Genomic DNA, 27996 nt, shown 5'->3' with positions numbered 1-27996 from the left:
CTGGGATGACAGGCACCTTCTACCACGCCTGGCTAATTTTTGTATTTTTAGTAGAGACAGGGTTTCACCATGTTGGCCAGGCTGGTCTTGAACTCTTGACCTCAGGTAATCTACCTGCCTCAGCCTCCCAAAGTGCTGGGATTACAAGCATGAGCCACCATGGCCGGCGGAGTTTTTCCATTCTATCAGGTGGAAACAGACACTATTTTGCATCAGTACCAGACACTGTTATCTCCAATCTTTTCTAGTGTTCCCCCACCCCCTCAGGCACACGTAGTTTGCTCAAAAGATGCACTGACTACTCAAAGATAAATCTCTGGACTTCTCTGTGTGGTTCTCTCCTATTGGGTACTTGGTCCTGCGAATTCTAATGGCCTGGGTCTCCCCCAGACTCTCAGCTCTGGGAGTCTGCTGGGTGATAGCCTAGGGCAGTCGTATTGCCTGAAATCTGAAAATCCAGATTCTGTCAGTAGGTTTCTGCTAGGGTCTGAGATTTCTAAGAAACTTTTAGATGCTGTCAATGCTCTGGAAAAAGACTATTTCGAGTAGCCAGGGTCCCTAAATATTCAACAGATGTGTAATGTAAACCACATATGTAATTTTACATTTCCTAGTAATCACATTAAAAAAATTAAAAAGAAACAGGTGAATTTTTTTTTTTTTTGAGACGGAGTCTTGCTCTGTTGCCCAGGCTGGAGTGCAGTGGTGCGATCTTGGCTCACTGCAACCTCCACCTCCTGGGTTCAAGCGATTCTCTTGCCTCAGTCTCCCGAGTAGCTGGAACTACAAGGATGTGCCACCACGCCCAGCTAATTTTTGTATTTTTAGTAGAGACAGAGTTTCACCATTTTAGCCAGGATGGTCTCCATTTCCTGACCTCGTGATCCACTCGCCTCAGCCTCCCAAAGTGCTGGGATTACAGGCGTGAGTCACCACGCCTGGCCAAGAAACAGGTGATATTAATTTAATTATATATTTTCTTTAACTCAGTCTACCAAAAATGTTATTTCAACATGTCATCAATGTAAAAATATTAATATGACATTTTTTCTTAAATTTTACAGTAAGTCTTGAAATTTGATATGTATGTTATAGCTACCAGATACTACATTTTTATCTGAAATACTTGGTCGGTATTTAGCTTTTATAAAATTTGTAGTCGAAAAAGTATATTTGTTAACCAAACCCCAAATATACAGGTTCTCCAGCAACTGAACTCAGCATCAAAAAATCATTCTCATGATATTTGCATTCAACTTGACAAAACTGGTTCATCTTTTTGAGACAAATTAATATGATTTTTTGAAACAAAAAATATCAGTTTCAAAGTTACATCTGTTCAACTTAGGCAAATTCGCTAACTCTTATGCCAGCTCAGAATTGTTAACATTAAATTCAAAGGAGTATTGCAAAAATGGAAAAACTAACTCTAAATTTATCAATATCAACAAAGTATTCCTCAACATTTTCTTACGGATTTTGAAGGCAATTTATATAATGCTTTTGATTTCAGTGAAATCATCCGCATATTGGTTCAAGTTACAAAAATGCATGAAACCATTATTTTTTACTTCTCTTATGAAAAATGTCAATTTTGACATAAATTCTCCTGCCTGTCTAGCTAGGTCACAAATAAGTTTTTCCTTTCCTTGGAACTTTAAATTTATCTCTTTCATATATAGTGTGATATCTGTGAAAAAAACATAAATTACACTGCCTATTTTTTTTGGGGAGGGAGTCTCGCTCTGTCGCCCGGGCTTGAGTGCAGTGGTGTGATCTCAGCTCACTGCAAGCTATTCTCCTGCCTCAGCCTCCCGAGTAGCTGGGACTACAGGGGCTTGCCACCACGCCCGCCTAAATATTTTTTTTTTTTTTTTTTTTTTTTAGTAGATGGGGGTTTCACTGTGTTAGCCAGGATGGTCTTGATCTCCTGAACTCGTGATCTGCCTGCCTCGGCCTCCCAAAGTGCTGGGATTACAGGCTTGAGCCACCGTGCCCAGCCCTCACTGCCTATTTTTGCCTTCACTGAGTATTCGGCAAGCATTCTTTTTTTGTAAAGAAAATCTTACATCGTAGCTAACTGTGCAGTGAATGTTTGTAAAAATTCTTTGTGATTCAACCAGAGATCACTGGCAAGGGACACATGATCAATCATTTCTGGTTTTCTGTTTCTTTCAGCAGTTCCATAAACTGGTTCAAGAATCCAAGATGTTTTATAACTGGCCAGAGTTATGAGCTGAGATGTAAAAACTTATTAAAACAATTTTTTGGCCATTTAACTCTGATTTTGAGTGACGAATTTCATTGATCTGTTTTTGACCGCTGAGGGGAGATGGTATCAAATTCACTATGTTTTTGCTGAAATTGTCTGTTAATATTTTCTGCTTTATTGTCTTTGACTTTTTATGTAACACACAGCTTTTTCCTTTTGCTCTGCCATAGCAAATTATAATTGCCATTGATTATGTCACTTACTGCTTACCTTACTCTCCTGTCTCTTTTTTTCTTTACTGTTCTGATTATATTATTAATTTTTGTATCTCCACTGGATTTTGTATCAGTCCTAAGATTTTGGAAAGTGTCTCTGCGTTAGGACTGCTACAAAATTTTCAAAGTGGTAGATTAGAAAAATTGACCATATTTATTTTATAAACTAGAGAAACAATGTAATTATATCTTGATTAAAACAAGTATTTTAATATAATTGCCAATCATGATTTACATAGTTATCACCATAACTTGTACTGTCTGTGTAAAATATTCAGATGAACACATTACAGTGTTACATCAGTGTTTAGAAAAAAACATTTAAATGGGGCCGGGCGCGGTGGCTCAAGCCTGTAATCCCAGCACTTTGGGAGGCCGAGGTGGGCGGATCACGAGGTCAGGAGATCGAGACCATCCTGGCTAACACGGTGAAACCCCGTCTCTATTAAAAAATACAAAAAACTAGCCGGGCGAGATGGCGGGCGCCTGTAGTCCCAGCTACTCGGGAGGCTGAGGCAGGAGAATGGTGTAAACCCGGGAGGCGGAGCTTGCAGTGAGCTGAGATCCGGCCACTGGACTCCAGCCTGGGCGATAGAGCGAGACTCCGTCTCAAAAAAAAAAAGAAAAAAAAAAAAAAGAAAAAACATTTAAATGGAAACACTTTATTCACACCAAGTAGATCAGTGATGCTTTCGTTTGTAGACTCATCTGCCACAATGCACCAAATAATATTTTAAGCAATATAGTATTTAAAGTGAAATGTAGTTCTACCAAAGCAATGCATTAATGTTTAATGGAACATATTTTACATTTTTTCAGTTTTTACATTTAAATAAGATCACTTGAAATTAATTAAAAGTTGACACTCAGTTCCTCAGTTGCATTCGCCAACTTAAGTAGCCATGTGTGCTCTTTGGTTCTTGTATTGGACAGCACAGGCCAGGGGCTACTTGCATTTGAACCTAGGGACCTTGTATCAATAACCAGATGGTTGCTCACTTTTCTTGCCCAGCAACTACATCTTCCTTGCCTTGTCCCACGGCACTCAGGAATTTTAGGAGTTTAGCAAATGAAGTCTTGTATAATTAAGTGGTCTCTGAAGGTCTCTTGATGACCATGACTCTTGGACAACGTCCCACTGTGCTAGGCCATTAGGACAAGTCTGGGGACAACTTCTGACTCCAGGGACAGTCTGTGGGTTGTAATAGGGGTTAGCTTGAGACAAGGCCAAGGCAGAGTTTGTAGGTCAACTGCAACTACTCTTCCTCTTCCCATGGGTTACTAACCAATGACTCAAGAGCAGTCTGGCTTGAACTTAGTTGGACAGGAATGTTGTGGGCAGAGGTAGCATTCTCATGGTTCTGGAAGGAGCAGGTTTCATTGTCACACCAATCATGAGAGTGTTAGGGGAAAGCTGTCCCTTAGCTAAGTTGGCTAGGAAGGTTTTCAAAAATCCATCTCAATGAATATTCATAGGCTATGAAATTACACCTGAAAAATATGAAGAAAATGGAATGGGTGATTAGTGTGTTGAATACAAAATAATGATATAAGGCATTCTAGAATTTAGAAACCAACTTATGAACCAAGATGTTATTTTCAGAGTGGGTATACTTACCTTGCCTGGACCCTGATTAAACTCCTCTTTTTTTGTTTAAAGTTCAATTTATATTCTGACAATTTCTTTGTTTAGAGATATATTGCTTTGGTTCATATATTTGTACTACCTTCACAAAATATTAGGGGTATTTACTTAGATCTTAGGTTTCTCAAGTCTTTTTCTTCCATCTTTTCTTTCCTTCCTTCCTTCCTTCCTTTCCTTTCCTTTCTTTTTCCTTCCTTCCTTCCTTCTTTCCTTCCTTCCTTCCTTCCTTCCTTTCCTTCCTTTCCTTTCTTTTCTTTTCTTTTCTTTTCTTTTCTTTTCTTTTCTTTTCTTTTCTTTTCTTTTTCCTTCCTTCCTTCCTTCCTTCCTTCCTTCCTTCCTTCCTTTTCTTTCCTTCCTTCCTTCTTTCCTTCCTTCCTTCTTCCTTCCTTCCTTCTTCCTTCCTTCCTTCCTTCCTTCCTTCTTTCCTTCTTTCTTTCTTAATTTCAGACAAGGTGTTTCTCTGTCACCCAGGCAGGAGTGCAGAGTGGTGCAGTCTTGACCTCCTGGGCTCATGTGACCCTCCTGCCTCAGCCTCCTGAGTAGCTGGGACCACAGCTGTGTGCCACCATGCCCAGCTAATTTTTAATTATTTTGTAGAGATGGGCTCACACCATGTTCCCCAGGCTACTCTTGAACTCCTGAGCTCAAGCGATTCTCCCACGTCAGCCTCCCAAAGAGCTGGGATTACAGGCATGAGTCACCATGCCCGGCCAAACCTTTTCCTTTTGTCCCTGATCCTCTTAAACTTTCTTTTGTCTCCCAAACTCTTGCTCTGTGCTTTGTACATTGCTGTATGTTCAGATAGAGCTTAATCTGTAGTTACTCATCACTGCTGATTCATAAAATACAAAGTGTGCTTTAGTAACACTGAGTAGTATAGTCTAGAGTCCTAAAAAAGTTGAGAAAAAGATTTTGTCCTCCTTATTTTGTTTTTTTCTATTGCTCCACCTTGTATTAGAAATTAGGAAAGACTCATGGTGAATATATCCAATCAATTCACCTCACCTCATGATGTTTCTAAATAAAATAATAAAATCTGAACCCATAGTCTTCGCCTTTTTTGAAGTTTAAGTATTGTTTCATCTGTGTCATTATGTAATTTCAAAGTGCCTTCTGGAAAATCCCTCGGGATGGAGATGACTCAGGATAGCCTTGCGCTGGTTTGTTATGGGGCCATCTAAATGAATGAATGGCCCTCTGAAATGGCAGCAACCACCCTAAGCTGCCTGGGTTCCAGTCCCAGTTCTGACACCGTCTAGCTGAGTAGCCTCGGCCAAGTAACTTCCCACTCTCTAAACCTCATTTTTCTGTCTACACAAGGTAGGAATTAGATGATGACACTGCTTCCCAAGCCTTCCCACCCAACATTAGTGGCCCTTGAGATATCACTGATTGGCTGCTTCTCCAGTATATCTATGGAAATTGGAGAAATGCTGTGTGCTGAATTCTATTCCATATTTGGCTTCCAAAAGCTCATAAGCACATTAGAGACTGCAAGAAGCCTTGAAGTTAAGAAATCTGCTTAACATTGTTAAACCTAGCATTTTCTAAACTCTTTGAACTGGAAACTCTCCCTCTTTTGGAGGAAAAGCTTCAAGTATATTGGAGTATCTTGTCTTACATAGTTTGGGAAATGCTGGAGTAGATCAGTGGTCGGCAGATAGCAGCCTGCAGGCGAAATCCCTCTTGCCACCTGTTGTGTAAATAAAGTTTTATTGGAACACAGCTACACTCATTCATTTATGAATTGTCTGTTTGCCCCAGAATAGCCAAGTTGCAGAGTTGTGAGAGAGACCTGTATGGCCCATACTGCCTAAAATATATGTACCATCTGGTTATTTACAGAAAAAACACAATCTGCTCACTCCTACACACAGGATTATTTTCAAAGTGATTCATGAACATGGCTGAAAAAATCAGATTGTGGAGGAATGTTGTAAATGAAAAGCAATAGCTTTGTTTCAGAAGCAACACATTTTTAATGGTTCTGTTTTGTTTTTTCTAAGACCACCAGATCGGGCGCAAAGGAACCAGCGACTAGGCAAGGGTAGGAGCAAAACTGCAAGTTTATTTTGGTCACCTAAGGTGTGGGGAAGAGGTCTGTCGGCCTCCGGCAAAGAAAGCCGACAGAGTCCCCCCGTGGGGCTCTCGGACGGCGTTCCTGGAGTCCTGACATCCCGACAGGAGTGAAGGACTGAGGAAGGCCGCGCCTGGCACTCGTCCAGAGCGGCTTTTCTGGGAGTGGGAGGGCGATAGGTGGGGCACGGGCATGTCCGGAGGCGTTCCGCAGGTGCGACCAGGTAAATCTTGGTCTCTTCAGATTGACGTCACCTGGCGCATGCCCAGTTGGTCTGCACCTTCCTGGGCGTCGGCTGCATTTTCGCGCGCGCGGGAAAAGTTGGGGGGGGGATGAAGAACCCGGAAGTGCGCCATCTTGCCTCCCTTCGTCCAAACAGTCCAACCTTTTATTGGTAATAGTGATAAAGGGGCGCCCTGGTCTGTCTGGCTACTTCCTGCTGTTAAGGGGCGTCGTTAAGGTCGGGGCCCATGGTTGGCATTTGGACGTACGGATGAAGAATAAAATAAGGCACAGTATTAGTATAGGAACGAGGTATGGAAGCATTTGTTGGAATATGGGCAAAACCCAGAAGGAAGGTCCCGGCAAGGTTGGGGTGTTAAGGTTTTGTATCTCAGTTTTTTTATTTTATTGAGGGTTTGAATGTTAGTGTCTACTAGGCCTGACTTGCTAACATAATAGCAGCACTCTTCTCCAAGGAAGAGACAAGTGCCTCCTTTTTCAGCTGTAAGCAAGTCTAGGGCTCGCCTGTTTTGGGCAGCTACTTAGGCCATTGAGGTAGTTCGGCGCTGCAGGGAGGCCAGGCTTTCAGCTGATTCCAATAACTAGAGGGAGGAAAACAGCCCGTTTTTTTACGGGGGTGGCGTAGTGGCATGGAAAGTTGCTGGAAAAGCTCTGCTACTTCTGCCTGGCTGTATAAAGTTAGACTGGGGACCAAGGACATGGGACATAGAGGGATCAGTTAATGGCTGTATGGTTAAGAGTTTTAGAGAGAGATCAGTTGCACGAGAAATAGCCTTCAATGGGGGCTGTGTGGCCTCCATTGGGTGCCTGAGTATGATTACCTCAGGATGAATTTGGAGTTGAATAGGAAAGGAAGGATTGGGCAGTTTGGACGAGAAATAGCCTTCAATGGGGGCTGTGTGGTGGTCATTATGCCTTCAATGGGCTGTGTGGCCTCCATTGGGTGCCTGAATGATTACCTCAGGATGAATTTGGAGTTGAATAACGGAAAGGGCGATTGGGCAGTTTGGACGAGAAATAGCCTTCAATGGGGGCTGTGTGGCCTCCATTGGGTGCCTGAGTATGATTACCTCAGGATGAATTTGGAGTTGAATAACGGAAGAAGGATTGGGCAGTTTGGATTTCTGGTATAGTGGCGCCTGGAGTGTAAGTGATTGTGGGATGTTTGACCAGTTGTGTTGAAGGCCATGGGCAGGGGGCTGCCACTAGGTGGGGGCCTTCTAAAGCCTCACAGAGGAAGCAGTGGGAGAGATTGGTTATATTCACAGTGTAGTTAAGTCTAGCCTTTGCAGATAAGTGCGAGCCATGAGAAAGGGTCTCTATTGTGTGGAGAGAAGTTTGATAGCCTTAAGGAAGACAACTGGCAGAACTATGTACTACTGAGTGTGTTCGGCTGTCTTGTGGCCAAGTTTCAGTGATGAGAAAAAAATTGCCATACAGTAGGCGGACTAGCAAAGGTCTGAGTGTATGATGAAACAGCAATATAAGTATAAAATGAGACTTCATTTTCCGTGTAGTCACGGAGTGTCCCTTGCCACTGGAGATGTTCAATGAAGGTTAGGAGATGGGAGAACCACTGCTCTGGACTATTGTCTGGAGGTAGATATGGGTCTGGGGTTATGTATTGAAAGTCTGATAGGTTTATCTAGTAGAAGATGGTGAGAAAGCGAGCTAAGCGCCAGGGGTCAGGGAGCATGAACTAGTTAAGAAAGTTTTGTAAGTTTGAGGCGAGTGGGGGAAAGTTGAACTGATGTCCACTGATTGTTCCCGGTGGGGGCCCTCTTTAGCTGGGAATGAGGAACGAGTGTGCAGAGTAGTTGTTGGCCAGGCAGCAACTGAGGAGTGGAGTTTTTAGTGGGGTGGATGGCTTTCTGCTTACTCCTACTATAGAGATATCGGATGGAAGGCTAGGTCCAGAGAAGGACGGCAAAACAGAATAGGTAGCCCTGCTATCTATTAAAAAATTAATTGTCTTACCCGCTACCAGGAGAGTTACCCGCGGCTCTGCGAGGGTGATGGGGGTCCCCGAGTCTCGGCACCTTCAGTTGTCGTTGTCGTCCAGATGTAGGAGCTGGAAGGAGCTCCCAGGATCCTGGGAAAGGGGGTCACGTGGAGACGCAGCACCTGTTCTCAGGGTGGGGCAATCAGACTTCCAGTGTCCTCCCTGCTGGCAAGCAGGGCAGGAGGTTGCTGGTGGACGAGGGTTAGGACATTCACTGGCCCAATGTCCTGATGCCTTACACTTATAGCAAGGCTGCGCGTTGGGGCTCGGGGACCTTGCGGACACCTATTGGCATAGTGTCCCGCCTTGCCGCACTTATAGCAGGCTCCTTTTAGCCTTGGAGTCTGCGGAGTGTGTACTCTCTGGTCTGGGTTTACAATTGGGCTGTAAAGCCGCTGCTAGAGTTGGGCCTTCTGTTTGAGGCGTGCCTGTCGCACTGCCTCAGCCGTCTCCTCTCTGGAGTTATAGACCTTAAAGGCTAATTTAACCAGATCTTGTATTGTGCCTGAGGACCATCCTCTACCTTTTGAAGTTTCTTACGAATGTCAGGAGCTGATTGAGAAATGAAATAAGACGCCAAAATGGTGGCCCCTGTGGGGGAGGCGGATCTAACCGGGTATATTGGGTTAGAACCTCAGTCAGCCTTTTAAGAATGCGGCTGGATTTTCTTCTGGATTTTGTATAATTCTTTTAATTTGTTAAAATTTACAGTTTTGTTTGAGGCTGTTTGCATACCAGCCAACAAACACTGAACCATTTTGTCTCGCCTACGGCGCCCAGGCTGGTTTGCTTGGTAGTTCCAGTCTGGGTCTGCCGAGGGACTGCTTGCTCCCCTAGTGGGATGGTGGCATCAGTTAAATGTAGTTGGTTGGCGTCCTGCCTGGCGGCCGCTAGGATGCGCTCTTGCTCCTCAGGTTTAGGGTGGAGGTTAGGATAACCTGGAGGTCATGCAAGTTAAGTCATAGGCCTGACAAAGATATCTAAATTCCTTTGTGTAAACGGTGGGATTAGCTGAGAATCCCCTAAACGCTTTTCATTTGGAAAGATCGGCCAATGAAAAAGGGACCATGTACTCTGACCCCCCCTCCACCCCAGCCACCTCTCGCAAAGGCGCTAACACTGTAGGAGGGTGTGGGGCAGGAGTGGAGGCATCAGCAGGGCACTTAGAGCGGGTGTGTGCAGAGACAGGAGACTCAAGACAGCCAGTTGGGTGTGCCCCGAAGAAGCACGGGACTGAGTGGATTACTAGTAGGTAAGGAAGGAAGGAGGAGTCCGGGCGGAGGGAGGAGAAGTATAGGGCGGAAGTGAGGAAACCCTAGATCCTCCGGCTGAACAGAAAGGAATGAAGACTCCTCTTTTTCGGGTTCCTGTGAGCCGGCGTCCCTGGCTAGCATAACTTGGGCCAAAGAGCACCGGCTACACAGGTCGGGACGAGAGCGTAAGGCCCAAAAGCCTTGTATGTATTAATTTCGGACCACTTGCCTAGCCACTGGCAGAAATTGCTGAGGTCGATCTCGCCACAGTGGAAAGGAAAATTAACCGCTTCCTCCTAAGGTCTTGTTCAAGCTGTAAGGTTTTTAAATTGGCTAGGAGGCACCCCAAGGGGGTGCTCTTTGGAAATTTGGACTGGGGGTTTCCCATTTGTTTCCTCTTTACCGACACAATGGACCCAATGGACATGGGAATGGATCCCTGCCTGGCTTCAAAGCGTCCTTTGGAACCAGCAGAGACAGACGAGAGGCTCTTGAAGCCTAAGTGGAGATTACCTTCAGGCGGACGTCTCCGTCCTGAACGGGTCTCCCGAGCCACGTGGTGGCTCCAAATGGACCCCGGACCTGCGCAGGATTTCTGGCCGAGGGAGGTAAAGAGGAGACAAGGGCACTTACCCCAGAGAGGCCGTGAGAGTGAGGGAAGCGGGTCTCAGGTCCTGGTCCGTCTGCGGCGTGGAGCGAGGAGGAGAGGAGGCTCCCCAGACCCTGGGGGCCCCGAGGAGGGGTCTCCTCCCGGGTTCGGCACCAACTGTTTTGTTTTTTCTAAGACCACCAGATCGGCCGCAAAGGAACCAGCGACTAGGCAAGGGTAGGAGCAAAACTGCAAGTTTATTTGGTCCCTAAGGTGTGGGGAAGAGTCTGTCGGCCTCCGGCAAAGAACCGACAGAGTCCCCCCGTGGGGCTCTCGGACGGCGTTCCTGGAGTCCTGACATCCCGACAGGAGTGAAGGACTGAGGAAGGCCGCGCCTGGCACTCGTCCAGAGCGGCTTTTCTGGGAGTGGGAGGGCGATAGGTGGGGCACGGGCGTGTCCGGGGGCGTTCCGCAGGTGCGACCAGGTAAATCTTGGTCTCTTCAGATTGACGTCACCTGGCGCATGCCCAGTTGGTCTGCACCTTCCTGGGCGTCGGCTGCATTTTCGCGCGCGCGGGAAAAGTTGGGGGGGGATGAAGAACCCGGAAGTGCGCCATCTTGCCTCCGTTCGTCCAAACAGGTTCCAGTTAAACTTATTTTAGTGGTTATTACTAATAGTTGTATAACTCCTCACTCAGCCATTTCTGATGTATGTGCTTTGGGTTGCCTCTGTTTGATAGACCACGTTCGCATACACACACACACACACCACACACACACACACAGGGATGCACAACCTCTTAGTTTTATCAGTACATGAATTCCTCTCTTGATTACCACTGCAGTTTGTTTTTTTTCTTTTTTGAGATGAACTCTTGCTCTGTCTCTCAGGCTGGAGTGCAGTGGTGCCCTTGGCTCACTGCAACCTCTGCCTCCCAAGTTCAAGCAATTCTTCTACCTCAGCCTCCTGAGTAGCTGGGATTACAGGCGCCTGCCACCATACCCAGCTAATTTTTTTGTATTTTTAGTAGAGACGGTGTTTCACCATGTTGGCCAGGCTGGTCTCGAACTCCTGACCTCAAGTGATCCACCTGCCTCAGCCTCCCAAAGTGCTGGGATTACAAGTGTGAGCCACTGCACCCAGCCCTACCATTGCAGTTTTAATGTTCATAAACCTCTGTATCTGTTGCATCTGTTTCCTACCTTTTATCTTAGGTGCCAAATTTTATAAGATGAAGGGACTAGTACCACTAGCCTTCCGCATTCCTCTCTTTTCCTCTTGTCCATCTTTCAGCTTTTCTTGGCTATGTCTTTATTTTTACAGTGTTGAGTCTGATAACATTTGCCTTCTCTATCTGGAAATATTTTCCTTGCATTGCCCATTGGGCGAGTCTAAAGGTTGCAAACTGTCTTAGTCCCTTTAGTGTTGCTGTAAAGGAATACCTGAGGTTGGGGAATTTATAAAGAAAAGAGGTTTATTTGGCTCACGATTCTGCTGCTGGAAGATTGGGCATCTGGGGAAAGCCTCAGGCTGCTTCCACACATACTGAAAGGCAGAGAGGAGTTGGTGTGTGCAGAGATCAGATGGCGAGAGAGAAGGCAAGAGAGAGAGGAAGAAGGTCCCAGGCTCTTTCTAACAACCAGCTCTCCTGAGAACTAATAGAGTACAAATTCACTCCCTGTCTCCCCACCCCTCAAAGAGAGCGTTAATCTATTCATGAGAAATCCACGCCCATGACCCAAACACCTCCTGTTAGGCACCGCCTCCAACATAGAGGATCAGATTTCAACGAGGTTGTAAAGGGTCGAATATCCAAACCACAGCACAAGCCAATGAGCAGTGTTAATGTAAATACTGCCTGTAGCAGAGCCAAGTAGTGCTTGCTGTGATTATACTTCCCTCTCTGTAATTCTAATATCACAACTGCCGCATCACTCAGAATAGATAGTTCTTAATATCTTTTTCTTTAAATTTTTTTAAACTTTTGTATTTTTATTAAAATATATTTAAAAATTGGAATACTTCATGAATTTGCATGTCATCCTCGCGCAGGGGCCATGCTAATCTTCTCTGTATCGTTCCGATTTTAGCATATGTGCTGTAATCCACCCACCTTGACCTCCCCAAGTGCTGGGATTACAGGCATGTGCCACTGTGCCCAGCTGCTTTAATATCTTTTCCAATTGAGTTCATTCTGCTAATTTTTACCAGTTGCTCTAAATCATGGCACTTTTTTTTTTTTTTTTGAGACGGAGTCTTACTTTGTGTCACCCAGGCTGGAGTGTAATGGCGTGATCTCAGCTCACTGCAGCCTTCACCTCCCGAGTTCAAGTGATTTTTGTGTCTCAGCCTCCTGAGTAGTTGGGATTACAGGGTGCACCACCACACCTGGCTAATTTTTGTATTTTTAGTAGAAACGGAGTTTCACCATGTTGGCCAGGCTGGTCTGGAACCCCTGACCTCAGGTGATCTGCCCGCCTCGGCCTCCCAAAGTGCTGGGATTACAGGCGTGAGTCGTGGCGCCTGTCCAATCATGGTGCATTTGAACCATGTCTCTCCTGCATTTTGTTGGTGGCATTTGTTTTCCCTTGAGATTATTAATTAATTAATTAATTTATTTATTTATTGAGATGTAATCTTGCTCTGTCACCCAGGCTGGAGTGCAGTGGCACAATCTCACCACACTACAGTCTCCACCTCCCAGGTTCAAGTGGTTCTCCTGCCTCAGTCTCCCCAGTAACTGGGACCACAGGCGTGTGTCACCACGCCCAGCTAATTTTTGTATTTTTAGTAGAGACAGGGTTTCACCATGTTGGCCAGGATGGTCTTGAGCTCTTGACCTCAGGTGATCTGCCCCCCTCGGCCTCCCGAAGTGCTGGGATTACAGGCGTGAGCCACCATGTCTGGCCCCCTTGAGTTTTTTACTGGTTTGTTTTTTTGGTGTGTGTGCCTTGTTGAGGGAAGAATTGTGCCTCCTTGACTATTTCCCTAAAATCCTCTAGTTTCTAACCAATTTGTCTATTGCTTGAATAAATGCATTCTTTTTGAACACATTCTTTGTGGATTCCACTCACTGATGTCCTAATGGCTTCCTAGACTTGCAGTTGTTGACTTTCCTTAAATTCTAGGCTTTGTTCCACCATGTGTTGGATGCCACATATCTCTTTGCCTGTGTTTTACATTCATTTTTTTTGAAATATATTTAGTAGTCTCAAGTGACTTATTCCGATTGAGGCTCGCTTTCGGAGTCTTACGTGTTTGAAAACATCTTTGATTGATATGAGTTTATAGGCTTGAAATACATTTTTCTTTAACCTTCAAAAATCTTGCCATATTGTTGTGGATTTGAAAAGGCACATGCTGGTCTGTTTGTTATTAACTGACTCTTTTTTCCTTTTTGAAAGCTACTAGGATTTCTTTCTTTCTCTTTATTCCTCAATATTCTGCAATATTTATTAATACAATTATATAGTAATTTGACAGTGAATGTCTGAATGTGAGTCTTTGCTCATTTATTGACTTTGGTAGTCAGTGGGTGTATCAGTCAGGTTCTCGTCACACAAAAATCACACAGAAATTTGAACAGGGACACTAAACAATCATTAATTTGTAGCAGGGGATTAACTACTCAGAGGAAAAGAGAACTGTAAAGAATACAGGAATGGTTGGCTGGGTGCGGTGGCTCACACCTATAATCCCAACACTTTGGGAGGAGGCCAAGGCGGGCAGATTGCTTGAGCCCAGGTATTTGAGACCAGCCTGGGCAATATGGTGAAACCCTGTCTCTACCAAAAATTAAAAAATTAGCTGGGCATGGTGGCATGCACCTGTAGTCCCACATACTCGGGAAGCTGAGGTGGAAGGATTGCTTGAGCTCAGGAGTTTGAGGCCATGATCACACTCCAGCCTAGGTAACAGAGTGAGACCCTACCTCAAAAAAAAAAAAAAAAAAGTTACAAAGAATATAAGAGTGACACATACATTGAGCAGCCCCTCCCTCTAGGGCTGAGACAAGATCGAGTTCAGAAGCGTCTGCCTCTTGTGCACCCCCAAATCTGAAATTCAGATCTCAGGGCATGGCTTCATGGCCCATTGAGGCAGCACAGTTTGGGGAGATGCTGCATGCTAGCCCATGTGGAATACCGCTGGCTCAGGTGTTTAAAACACTGCTAGGAAACCACCCACCCACTGGGTGCCTGCAAGCTTTGCTGGGAGCTTGCTGGGTTCTGGGAGTACTCACTACTGGAGTATCTGCCAGACTTACCGGGAACCACCTGCAGGGTGCTGCCGAAACTCACTGGGGTGACACCCCTGGGTATTCCACAGGCTGCTAGCTGCTGCAGTCACAAGCTGGTGAGAGCATACCCCATAGGAGAAAAGCCCCTTCCTCCTGCATGACTCCTCCAGCACCCTCAACCAGCAAAGCTGATGTCCGCTGGCAAAGGGAAGACATTGACCACACCAAGCTCCCATAATTCAAAAGAAGGCAAAGAAGGGTGTCTTTGCAGCTGAGAGGTAACATGCGGATAAACAGCAAACATCTTGAAGTCTAAAAACTTACTTGTCTCCTTAGCTCTGGGGAGTTTGCTTGTACAGGTTAAGCATCCCTAATTCAAACATTTGAAATGCTCTGAAATCCGAAACTTTTCTAGTGCCAACATGACATGACACTCAAAGGTTATGTTCATTGGAGCACGTAGGCTGTCAGAGTTTTGGATTAGAGATGCTAGGCTGGTAAGTACGATGTAAATATTCCAGAATCCAAAAATGTCGGAAATCCGAAACACTTCTGATCTCAAGCATTTTGGATAAGGGATACTCAAACTGCATTATTTCTTTGATAATTTCTTCCTCTTTCCCCCGCCCTACATTTTGTGGTTTTTAGAACTCTGATTAGTCAAACATTAGGCTTCTTCAGTTCCCTCTCTGGCTTTTTTTTTCGTTTTTTTTTTTTTTTTTTTTTTGAGACAGAGTCTTGCTCTCTCACCCAGGCTGGAGTGCAGCGGTGCCATCTCAGCTCACTGCAAGCTCCGCCTCCTGGGTTCACACCATTCTCCTGCCTTAGCCACCCCACCGAGTAGCTGGGATTACAGGCCCCCACCACCACACCTGGCTAATTTGTATTTTTAGTAAAGATAGGGTTTCACCATGTTGGCCAGGTTGCTCTTGAACTCCTGACCTCAGGTGATCCGCCCTCCTCAGCCTCCGAAAGTGTTGGGATTACAGGCGTGAGCTACTGCACGAGGCCAAAATCTTTTGTTTTCTGATGACTGATTCTTTTCTCATTGCTGATGTAAGTTTGTACATTTTTTAAAAAGTTATTTTTACCATCATTTTAGCGGGCCAGACTGCCTGAGCTTAAATCACAGCCCTGGTATCTACTAGCCATGTGACTGTTCTAAGCCTTCATTTCGTGGGAAATGGGGATAATAATAGTGACCTAGGTTATAAATCATTAGAGTATAAATGAACTAATACATGAAAAGTCCTTAGCACAGTGCCTGGCATGTACTCACTGCTTTAAAGATAGCTTTAGCTATGATTATTTGTAAATATACCACATTATACTGATTATAATCCATTTAATCATTATTTTAAAAGTACTTCTAGTCTGTAAAATATAATTTCTTTGGTCTTATTAATTACCACTACTACTGCTATCACCATTACCACTGCTTCCACAGATATCTTCAAGCAAGCAGATGTAGGAATTAATAGAAATTTGGTTTAAGGGCAAATTAATGGCGTAAGATTTGCAGACATTTACTCAGGATACAAAATCAATATGCAAAAAACACAAGCATTCCTATAAACCAACAATTGACAAGCAGAGAGCCAAATCCCATTCACAATTGCTACAAAAACAATAAAATACCTAGGAATACAGCTAACAAGGGATGTGAAGGACCTCTTCAAGGAGAACTACAAACCACTGCTCAAGGAAATAAGAGAGGACACAAACAAATGGAAAAACATTCCATCCTCATGGATAAGAAGAATCAATATCGTGAAAATGGCCATACTGCCCAAAGTAATTTATAGATTTAATGTTATTCCCATCAAACTACCACTGACATTCTTCACAGAATTAGAAGAAAACTACTTTAAATTTCACATGGAACCAAAAAGAGCCTGTATAGGCAAGACAATCCTAAGCAAAAAGAATAAAGCTGGAGGCATCACCTACCTGACATCAAAATATATTACAGTGTAACAGTAACCAAAACAGCATGGTACTGGTACCAAAGCAGACATATAGACCAATGGAACAGAACAGAGACCTCAGAAATAACACCACACATCTACAACCATCTGATCTTTGACAAACCAAGCAACAAAAAAGCAATGGGGAAGGATTCCCTATTTATTAAATGGTATTGGGAAAACTGCCTAGCCACATGCAGAAAACAGAAGCTGGACCTCTTTGTCACACCTTACACAAAAATTAATTCAATATGGATTAAAGACTTAAATATAAAACCCAAAACCATAAAAACCCCAGAAGAAAACCTAGGCAATACCATGCAGGACATAGGCATAGGCAAAGAACTTTATGACAAAAACACCAAAAGCAATTGCAACAAAAACGAAAATTGACAAGTGGGATCTAATTCAACGAAAGAGCTTCTGCACAGCAAAAGAAACTACCATCAGAGTGAACAGGCAACCTACAGAATGGGAGAGAATTTTTGCAATCTACTCATCTGACAAAGGTCTAATATCCAAAATCGACAAGGAACGTACACAAATTTACAAGAAATAAAACAACCCCATCAACATGTGGGCAAAGGATATGAACAGACACTTCTCAAAAGAAAACATTTATACAGTCAACAAACGTGAAAAAAAGCTCAACATTACTGATCTGAGAAATGCAAATTAAAACCACAATGAGATACCATCTCACACCAGTCAGAATGGCGATTATGAAAAAGTCAAGAAACAACAGATGCTGGAGAGGATGTGGAGAAATAGGAATGCTTTTACACTGTTGGTGGGAATGTAAATTACTTCAACCATTGTGGAAGACAGTGTGGTGACTCCTCAAGGATCTAGAACCAGAAATACTATTTAACCCAGCAATCCCATTACTGAATATATACCCCAAGGAATATAAATCATTCTACTATAAAGACACATGCACACATATGTTTATTGCAGCACTATTTACAATAGCAAAGACATGGAACCACCCAAATGACCATAAATGATAGACAGGCTCATTGAGCCGCCATGCCTAGCCAAGTCGTTTATTAAAAGTAGCTCAGTGTATACCCAAAGGAATATAAATCAGTCGTTCTATTATAAAGAAACATGCACATATTTTTTCATTGCAGCACTATTTACAATAGCAAAGTCATGAAATCAGCCTAAATGCCCACCAATGATAGACTGGATAAAGAAAATGTAGTACATATACACTATGGAATACTATGCAGCCAAAAAAAGGAATGAGATCATGTCCTTTGCAGGGACATGGATGAAGCCAGAAGCCATTGTCCTCAGCAAACTTACACAGGAACAGAAAACCAGACACCACATGTTCTCACTCGTAAGTGGGAGTTGAACAATGAGAACACATGGACATAGGGAGGGGAACATCACACACTGGGGCCTGTTGGGGGGTTGCAGGGCAAGGGGAGGGAGAGCATTAGGACAAATAGCTAATGCATGCAGGGCTTAAAATCTAGGTGATGGGTTGATGGGTGCAGCAAACCACCATGGCACACGTTTACCTATGTAACAAACCTGCACCTTCTGCACTTGTATCCCGAACTTAAAGTAAAAAAAAAAAAAAAAAAAGATTTGGAGACATTTAAATTTTCCTTCCTTGGAATTTTTCTTACAACTTTTTAAATTTTGAAAATGTGATAGGATAGCTACAGAAAAGTAGGAAGAACAGTCTCTATCCTCCCTCCACCTCCTTTCTGTATGAACCCTGATGGTTACATTGGGGTACCTCCAGAAAATCTAGGATCATTTCCTCGTCTCAAGATACTTAAATTTATCACATCTACAAAATCTTTGCCATGTCAGGTAATATTCACAGGTTCCAGGAAGTGGAATGTGGATATCTTTTGGGGGTCCATTATTCAGCCAACCATACATACCTTTTTTCCTTTTGTCTGTGAATAAAGTTAATATTTATACTAGCTTTGGCCATACCAAAAATCTCTTTGGGAAAGTTGCAAATTGGAGGAGAAAATGACCCCGTACATTTTTCTTTTAATTTCCATTATCCAGGGATAAAGAACTTCCAATGCTACTTCAAGGTTTATATTACTATATTTTAAAAAATTGTGAGGCTCTCATTCCTAGTCTCTTTACATTTCAAAGGCATTAACACCCCACTTTAGAAATCAGCACCAAATGTACATGGTTTAAACAGATCCATTGCATACATCTCAATCTGTTGTTACCTAAGCGAGAAGTAATTTTTTAAATTGCTTCTTTAAATGTAGTAAGAGTTAAAGGAATTCCCCATTTCCTTCCCCAATCCCCTGAAAATCCCCAGGACTCTTGAGAGGTATCTGATCATGTCTTTTGGTTTGGGTGATTAGGATTTGAGTCACTCTGGGTTATCCTCTAGGATGGAGGGGGCAGTGACATTGAACAGGTACCTGAATGGCCAGTGAGGGGTCAAGTGTAGAATTCAGTTTCACCAATAAATGATTATCTTGGTTGTGAATGATGAGAACAATTGCCGGGGGCGGGGAGGGGATAATGATCAATACACTGAGAAATTAAATTTTAAGTGGAATTTGGTGAAGAAATTATTGAGACCTACTCTACATGAGAACCTATGTTAGATGCTTTGGAGGATTAAAAAAGAAGAGACCAGCACTTTGGGAGGCTGAAGTGGGAGGACCACTTGAGGCCGGGAGTTCCAGACCAGCCTGGGCAACACAGTGAGAGCCTATCTCTACAGAAAAAAAAGGAGAGAGAGAGAGAAAGCATGAGAAAGTCATTTCTGCTAGTGAGAGAGACATGGTATAAATGTTTCAAAATTATTTGTAAGGCAACATATTTTGTGGCACAGTTTGGTGCATGCTCAGTTCCTCGGTGAACACACACACACACACACACACACACACGACACACTGCAAGTTTAGGGAGTGGCATGAGCTCTACAAGCTTGGAAAACTTATGAGAAGGCACAGACTTGGCTGAGGGGGAGGAGTGGTTGCGGTTTTGAGCATGGTAGGCTGAGGCGCCCAGCTCAATGGAGCAGGAAGTACCAGTGAACTAGGATATTAATGAACAGTTCAAGAACCTACCTGAGGCTGGGCACAGTGGCTCACGCCTGTAATCCTAGTACTTTGAGAGGCCGAGGCGGGGGAATTATTTGATACCAGGAATTCGAGACCAGCTTGGCCAACATAGGGGGAGACCCCATCTCTACAAAAAATAAAAAAAATTAGCTGGGGGTGGTGTCATGTGGCTGTGGTCCTAGCTACTCAGGAGGCTGGAGTGGGAGGATCGCTTGAGCCCAGGAGTTTGAGGCTGCAGTGAGCTGTGATCATGCCAGTGCACTCCAGCCTGGGCGACTGATCACAAAAAACAAGAGCCCACCTGACAGTGACTTCGGAGGAGAGACTTGGCTTTTGCTATTAACTTTCCCCGACTGTTTGTCAGGGCCACTGAGGAATCCCATTTGGGATAAGAAACACCCCACATTGCGGGCACGGCTACCTGCAGGCCATCCTGGGAATCCCCCTGCACACTGGTGTCTGATCCTTCTGATGTCTGCCTGCTGATTCCACGAGTCTGCTGGCCCCAGGCCAGGCTGTTTGTTGGAGCCCCAGCCACAGGGGCTGCTGGCGTGCACTTGGAGAACCAGCTGACAGAGGGCCTGTGTTCTATTCCCCTCCCCTTCTCTGCTTCACTTGCCATGAATGAACAGAACATGAGTGGAAAAGAGTCATGCATTTGGGGTGGAAGATGCCATTGTCAAGAGCAGGGTTTCTGGCACCAGGTGGTGGAGAAGGAGAAAGGCCAGACATCTCTGGAGCAGGGAGGGGCTGGTCCGGGGAAGGGGAAGCGCAGAAGTGCTCAGCATCTGGCATTTGACCCCCACGGTGATCCAGGTTACCCTCAAATCCAGTGTTAAGAGGGAACGTTAAATAATGAACCCAGAGAAACTTTAAAAATAGCAGTGAAAAACTATGAAAATGGAGGAATAATCCTGAATCTGTTTCAAGGTTAGAATTTTGTTTTTGTTTTTACCAAAACTAAGCTCTCTCTTTTTTCTGTATTAAAAACAAACACCTAGATCCTTTCACACTGCACCTTTGCCTACATGGAGCCCCCCTCACATTTTTGGACTGTCTTGGACGACAGCCTAAGATCCAAGATGGGTTCTTTTTTTTACAGCAAAGTGAAAGGAAAGAAGACTCATTCATTTAACAAATATTTGTGAGGCAGCCTGTCAAGTTGCATTAGAATCTGGCCCAGGTAGTGAGATCAGTAAGATACTACCCTTTTTCTCCTAAAGTTTGAAGTCAAAGGAGGCAACTTCAAGATAAATGAAGGTGTCAGTGATGGCCTGAGTGTTGAGAGTTTGCACCAGGGACAGCTCAGAGAACTGCTGCATGGGGACAGGACCTATCTGGGTGAGCAGATTGTCCACAGGTAATTCAGAGTCATCAGAGGTCAAAGGTCTGTGCTCGTTTAGGGATTCATTTTCAGTGTGTCTATAATAAGTTTTGAACTGATGGCTGTTAGGGTTGCCAAAAGACAACCTTACCTTCTTTATGAAATGTAATAATTTTATTGATAATTTCTACCATATCTGATAAACCTCATGAATGTGTGATCTGAGCTAACTTCCTGATGTTGGCTGCAGCTTTGCTCAGTATCTAGGGAGTATTTGAGTGAGCTCAGAAACACAGAGCCCGTGCTGCTTAGTGGGTCCATGCGGTTGTTAATCTCATGCAGAACCCAGCGGGGAGGTCGGTGTGGATGGTTTTTGTCTTAGATCCAGTGAGACAGGTAAATGCTATAAGAAGGCTCTGGTTGCACTGTTGAATGTGGGTTTTCTTTCTTTGAGTAATTTTTCTTATTTTGATGGAACATTTATTCAAAATGTAGCACCTCCTCTGTCCTTTATGAAGTTATAGTATGGGACAGGTCATTACGACACACTTTTAAAGCTCTTTACTTTTTTTTTTTTTTTTGGAGATGGAGTCTTGCTCTATTACCCAAGCTGGAGTGCAGTGGTGTGACCTCAGTTCACTGCAATCTCCACCTCCCGGGTTCAAGTGATTCTCCTGCCTCAGCCTCCCGAGTAGCTGGGATTACAGGCGCCCACCACCACGCCTGGCTAATTTTTGTTTTTTTTAATAGAAACGGGGTTTCACCATGTTGGCCAGGCTGGTCCCACCCACCTCGGCCTCCCACAGTGCTGGGATTGCAGGCATGAGCCACCCTACCCAGCTTACACCTCTTTACTTTTTAACATGCCACCGTATCTTGTCTGACCTGAGATTATTCATTTAGAAACATTTTATTTGATCTTCCAAATACATTAGAATGTCAGCCACAAAAGATAGCTTAGGGCCTTATAACTGAGCCATTTACTTATAAGATTTCAAGTGTCAAGTTGGAATAATTTTCTGCAAAACGTAAGTAACTATTTTATGAATATGTATTTGTGATGAATGATTTCCTACACAAATGAAAAATCTGTTTTAATAGAAAATGGTAACTGGATACATTATTAAATACAATTTTTTTATTTCCCTATTTTCAGTTTCAATAGGGAAAATTTTAATTTTCCCTGTTATTTCCTTATTTTATTTCCCTATTTCAATGAATGAAATCATTCAATTATAAGCAACTCTAAGTCTCTTGAGGAAACTTGGGCATTATACAACTCTCTCTTCTCCCAAACTCAAACTAGCTGAAGCAAAACATGGAATTTGTTGACATGAATAATAGGAAAATCCAAGGATGAAGCTGGCTGTAGATGGAACTCAAGAGTTTTTTGGGTATTGGTCTTATTCTCTCTTGGAGTACAGGGGCCTGAGAGGTGGCCCCTGGAAGCTTTTCCAGCTTCAACCCAAAAAGAAACAAGAGAGACCGTCTTTCTTCTAGTGGTACTAAATCAAGTCTTGTGGAAGGAATCTCTTTGGCTGTGGACAGAGGAGTGGGTCTGTGCATGGTCTGTTTTTGCAGTGAGGGGTGGGTAGGGTATGGTTTTAAGGAGAGAGGAAGAATTTCCAGATGAACAGAGGAGTATAATGCAGGCAAAAGCCATGTATGTCCACTGTAACACACAAATATGATCAACATCTGTGCGCACACTTCAGCCCTGCATCAGCTGGAACACAGGCAGCAGGGCTGGAGCGTGAAGAGGGAGGTGGCCTGACCAGCTGGGTCTACAGCTTGTCTGCTTCCTCCTGAGAACAGTCAGGTGAGCCTTGAAGTGATGGGCTAAGGTGCACTGCTTCTCAAACTTGTTTTTGTTAATACCCAAATAACCAAGAGGACTGAAATCGTGATTGCAGGTGGAGATAGGGGTGCCACAGGTAACTCCTGGCTCACGTAAAGAATGGAAATAGTGGCCAGGCATGGTGATTCACGCCTGTAATCCCAGCACTTTGGGAGGCCAAGGCGGGCGGATCATGAGGTCAAGAGATCGAGACCATCCTGGCTAACACAGTGGTGAAACCCCGTCTCTGCTAAAAATACAAAAAATTACCGGGGCGTGGTGGCAGGCACCTGCAGTCCCAGCTACTCGGGAGGCTGAGGCAGGAGGATGGTGTGAACCCAGGAGGCGGAGCTTGCAGTGAACCGAGATCGCGCCATTGCACTCCAGCCTGTGCGACCGAGCGAGTCTCTGTCTCAAAAAAAAAAAAAAAAAAGGAAATAGTAAGAATTTCTTCTCTCTGTTATGATCTTTTGGAGGGGAGCACTGAGCAGTGTGCCCAGAATTTTTCCTGTGTGACATTTTCAGGCTCTAGTGGGTGGAAAGATTTTGTGAATGTGTCTTCTTGGTGAGAGGGTGTCCTCTGTATCTGCTGGTAGGTTGGAGTGTTTGCAGGGAAATATTCATCGAAGGGCTTGCTCCATGAAGAACGTGACTTAGGATGATCTTTATTTTACATGCATTTCCATCATATGTAAGCAAAGTTAGGGTCTCAACATTCCCACCAGCACCTTATTCTTCCAACTCTCAAGCTTCTGTCTTGGCAAAGCGTTCGCTGTAGAAGCCTGCACTTTGAGCCCATCCTTATTTTAGGTGAAATCATTTATTTCATCTATGTTTTTACTCTCTAGTGTGTCATCTCTTACTTTTTCACTTCTTGAAGATAAAAACCAATTCTGGCCGGGCGCGGTGGCTCAAGCCTGTAATCCCAGCACTTTGGGAGGCCGAGACGGGCGGATCACGAGGTCAGGAGATCGAGACCATCCTGGCTAACACGGTGAAACCCCGTCTCTACTAAAAAATACAAAAAAATTAGCCGGGCGAGGTGGCAGGCGCCTGTAGTCCCAGCTACTTGGGAGGCTGAGGCAGGAGAATGGCGTGAACCTGGGAGGCGGAGCTTGCAGTGAGCTGAGATCCGGCCACAGCACTCCAGCCTGGGCGGCAGAGCGAGACTCTGTCTCAAAAAAAAAAAAAAAAAAACAATTCTGTCCTGAGTTTGGAAACCTTTCCTTGATAAGCCAGGGCCCATGTGCATATAGTAAGCTTTTCAAATCACTTTACAGTTCCTTCCACAAAGGGAGAGTTTAGAATACAAATCACTGTTCAGTAGCCAACTATATTACCAGCCCATCAATGCCCTGAGGGCACTGCATGGCAGACATTCTCCCACCGGTGCCTTCAGGTGCTCTGAGGCCTGGGCCTGAACTGGCCTTCTACCCTCTTGGCTGGAGATGTGGCTCCATCTGGCTTCACCTTCAGTGCCTCCTAACCCATGAATAATACTCAGTAAAGAATTGAGCAAAACTTACTGAGAAAACAAAACCTCTTTGTTTTTATGGCTTCAGCGTGTCCTGAGCTGTCTTTAAAAGTAGAGCAACTTGGGTCGGACATGGTGGCTCACACCTGTAATCCCAGCACTTTGGGAGGCTGAGGCAGGTGGATCATCTGAGGTCAGGAGTTGAAGACCAGCCTGGCCAACATGGCGAAACCCTGTCTCTACTAAAAATACAAAAATTATCTAGGTGTGGTGGCAGCACCTGTAATCCCAGCTACTCAGGGGGAGAATTGCTTGAACCCGGGGAGGCAGAGGTTGCAGTGAGCCAAGACTGCGCCACTGCATTCCAGCCTGAGTGACAGAGCGAGACTCTGTCTCAAAAAACAAAATACAAACAGACAAAAAGAGATGCTCATGGTGATGCATACCAGTAGTTCCAGCTACTTGGGAGGCTGAGCCAAGAGGACTGCTTGAGCCCAGGAGTTGGAGGCTTCAGTGAGCTATGATCACACGCTGCACTCTAGCCTGGGCAACAGAGCAAGACCCTGTCTCTAAAAAAATAAAAAATAAAATAGAGCAACCAAACAGCAGTTCAGTTATTAAAATCTATTCATGTATTCAGCTATTAGACAAAGACAAGGACCGAGTTAGATCCAGCCTGTGGACCAGTTGTTCAGATTTGTCTCTGAGCACACTGAAATACAGCTTTATAGCGTCATTCGATGAGTGTGCTTTATGCAGCCCGGCTGGCTCCTTTTTGCTGGAAACAGGTGTAGTCACAGCTGGAGGGAGATTCACCAGTTGTATAGAGTTTTTCCATTCATCTTGATTCTGAAAAGAGCTTGAAAACAGTGTTAAGCAATTGTTACTTTCTTTGTATGTGTCTCCTTCCTAAGGTCTATACCTAGCGCCTAGACTTCTTTTTATATACAAAATGTGTGATTTATTTTCCTTAAAAATTTGCTTCTTTTTTTTCCCCTGGAGTCATATGACTCATGCAGCGGGGTTTTATTTTTTATTTTATTTATTTTTTTGAGAGGGAGTCTCGCTCTGTTGCCCAGGCTGAAGTGCAGTGGTGTGATCTTAGCTCACTACAACCTCTGCCTTCTGGGTTCAAGCAATTCTCCCACCTCAGTCTCCTGAGTAGCTGAGATTACAGGTACCCGCCACCACGCCTGGCGAATTTTTGTATTTTAGTAGAGACGGGATTTCACCGTGTTGGTCAGGCTGGTCTCAAAACTCCTGACCTCAGGTGATCCACCCACCTCAGCCTCCCAAAGTGCTGGGATTACAGGCGTAAGCCACCACGCCCGACCTATTTTTTAAATTTTGTAAAATTTCAACAGCTTTAGGGGTACAAATGGTTTTTGGTTACATGGATGAATTTTATAGTGGTGAAGTCCGGGCTCCTAGTGTACCCCTTTTAGTGTACCTGCCATCTGAATAGTGTACATTGTACCCAATAGGTAATTTTTCATCCCTCATTCCCACTACCCCTTCTCATAGGAGACATCAAGGTGAGTCAGCTTTCAAAATTACTAATTAGTGTTTTAAGTAAGCAGCTGGTACATTTGATACTTTCTGGAGTGGCTGCTGCTTTCAGCTGCTGAAGCCCTAGTGTTAGTAGTGCCACATCTTCCTTCCTAGTTTGTTGTTATTGCTTTGGGACCCAGGGGTCTCTCTTGACCTCTAGCAGAAATTGTTCTCCAAGGCCCTGGAACCCCAGTTCACTAGAATTGCCGAATTTCTAACCTCAGGAGTACTGTGCATTTTGCCAGGCATGCAGAACAGAGGAGTGCTCAACACTGCAGAGAGAGATAACACAGGCCCCTCCCTTCCTCTAGATGCCTTTCCTTTGGAATTCACAGTTTCCTTATAATTCTGTCCCTCGGGCTATTTAGGTCCAATGGCTTAAAGCGTATGAATCTCTCCCTTGAGCTTTCCTAAAAATTCCAAGTTCTTCCTTAGTTTTCCTTTTCCACTTTGGTTATATTAAGAGAACATTAAATTGTATTTTGGGGCCAGGCATGGTGGCTCACACACTTTGGGAGGCCGAGGTGGAAGGATTGCTTGAGGTTAGGAGTTGGGGACCAGCCTGGCCAATATAGCAACACCCTATCTCTACTAAAAATACAAAAATTAGCGGGATATGATGGCACACACCTGTAATCCCAGCTACTGGGGAGGCTGAGGCAGGAGAATCGCTTGAACCCGGGAGGTGGAGGTTGCAGTGAGCCGAGATCATGCCACTGAACTCCAGCCTGGGTGACAGAGTAAATTCGATCTCAGAAAAAAAGAAAAATTGTATTTTGGGAAATGCTTGTAATGTAACTGTGCTCACAATAACTGCATCAATTGATTTTTTTAAGAGACAGAGTTGCACTCAGTCATCCAGGTTGGAATGCAGTGGTGTGATCCTAGCTCATTGCAGCCTCCAGCACCTGAGCTCAAGCCATCCTCCTGCTTCAGCTTGGACTATAGGCATGTGCCACCAGGCCTGGCTAATTTGAGAAAAGACTTTTTTTTTTTTGGTAGACAGTGTCTTGCTCTGTTTCCAGGCTGTTTCAAAGTCCTAACTAACCTCAAGCAATCCTCCGGCCTCAGCTTCCCGAAGCACTACCCTACCAATATTAATTTTTGTTATTCCTCTCTTTGTTTACATCTTCTTACTTGGTTGGTTCATCACAACTCTGGTTGGGCGGGCTGTCTATGGAATGTGAGAGGACACTGGGCTCCTTAGCCCATCATAGGATCTAGAAGCTGGAATTGCAATTTTATCTATCTATCTATCTATCTATCTCAATAACTATGTCTTAGGCCAAAACACTCCATCTTTTAGGCTTGCCTCTAAAATGAGGATAATGATCTAGTGAAGAAAGAAGATTTGGTTGATGTTGGTAAGGAACTTTCATAGGCCAAGCACGTATTATTTTTCCACCCTTTTGGTAGTAACTATTAGTATGCTGGCTTTTCCCACATTTGAATAAGGCATTCCTATTTAAGAAGGTGCTTTGAAAGACCTTTTTTCGGGAGAAAGAAAGGGCTGGCACATGCAGGTGTCTTGTGTGTGTGCGGTTGTGATGCACATAGCAGCTTGGCTCTGGAGCGCAGTGAGGTCTGGCACCCCCCCGGCTCTCCAGGGGCAGCTTAGTCCTGCTGGGCACTCACGTGTCTCTTCTCTCCCACTTTTCCAGGTATCTCTAGGAACTTACTGCCCTTTCAACACGAAGCTTACATTTTTTATTTGAAGAACCAGCCAATGAGAATGTATTTGGTGATGTCTTCACAGCTGAAATCTTTGCTATGTATGTGTGCCTGTTAAGGGGTAGGAGGGATAAATCTTCTAGATTGTTTTCTTTTTTCCTTTCTCTTCCCTCCTTACCTTTGCTCCTCTCCCCCACCCCCCACCGCCAAATAAATACACAAAACAGAGGTCCTCTGGTGTCATGCTTGAGCATATGGATTCAGGCCACCCTGCCTGGTTTGAATCCTGACTTGACTCTAACACCTGGGCAAGTTGGTTAACTGTTCTGAGTCTCAGTTTCCTGATCTGTAAAATGGGGATGAAGAGAGTTCTTACCTTGCAGGATTCTGATGAGGGTTAGGTGAGTTAACATATGGAAAACACTCGGAGTGCCTGCCATTAACCCATTTATGCCTGAAGTTGCAATATTTTTGTGTGAAAAATCAGACCTTGGTGATGACCTTGAGCAGTGGGATATAAATAACTCCCACAAGCTTAGCGTTCCAATAATGGAACACTAGGCATATGTG

The 27996-nt window shown here is 44.3% G+C and overlaps 1 protein-coding gene and 1 non-coding gene across 2 annotated transcripts in view; one reads left to right on the top strand and one right to left on the bottom strand.

Moving 5' to 3' along the window:
• The window catches only part of LOC117082234, a 50556-nt gene extending 22768 nt beyond the window's left edge, over positions 1-27788 (top strand). Inside the window, exon 3 of the mRNA XM_033208873.1 lies at positions 27417-27788. Within this exon, the coding sequence (XP_033064764.1) occupies positions 27417-27544 (128 nt within the window). The 3' untranslated portion in view covers positions 27545-27788. The remainder of the gene's footprint in view (positions 1-27416) is intronic.
• LOC117082949 lies at positions 12305-12406 on the bottom strand. The gene has a single exon (XR_004436862.1). It is a non-coding gene; the product is annotated as a U6 spliceosomal RNA (small nuclear RNA).
• Positions 27789-27996: the final 208 nt, after the last annotated feature.

Source organism: Trachypithecus francoisi, unplaced genomic scaffold (genome assembly GCF_009764315.1).
Source record: "Trachypithecus francoisi isolate TF-2019V2 unplaced genomic scaffold, Tfra_2.0 Lachesis_group9, whole genome shotgun sequence".
Lineage (NCBI taxonomy): Eukaryota > Metazoa > Chordata > Mammalia > Primates > Cercopithecidae > Trachypithecus > Trachypithecus francoisi.
This window is presented reverse-complemented; position numbering and strand designations above follow the sequence as displayed.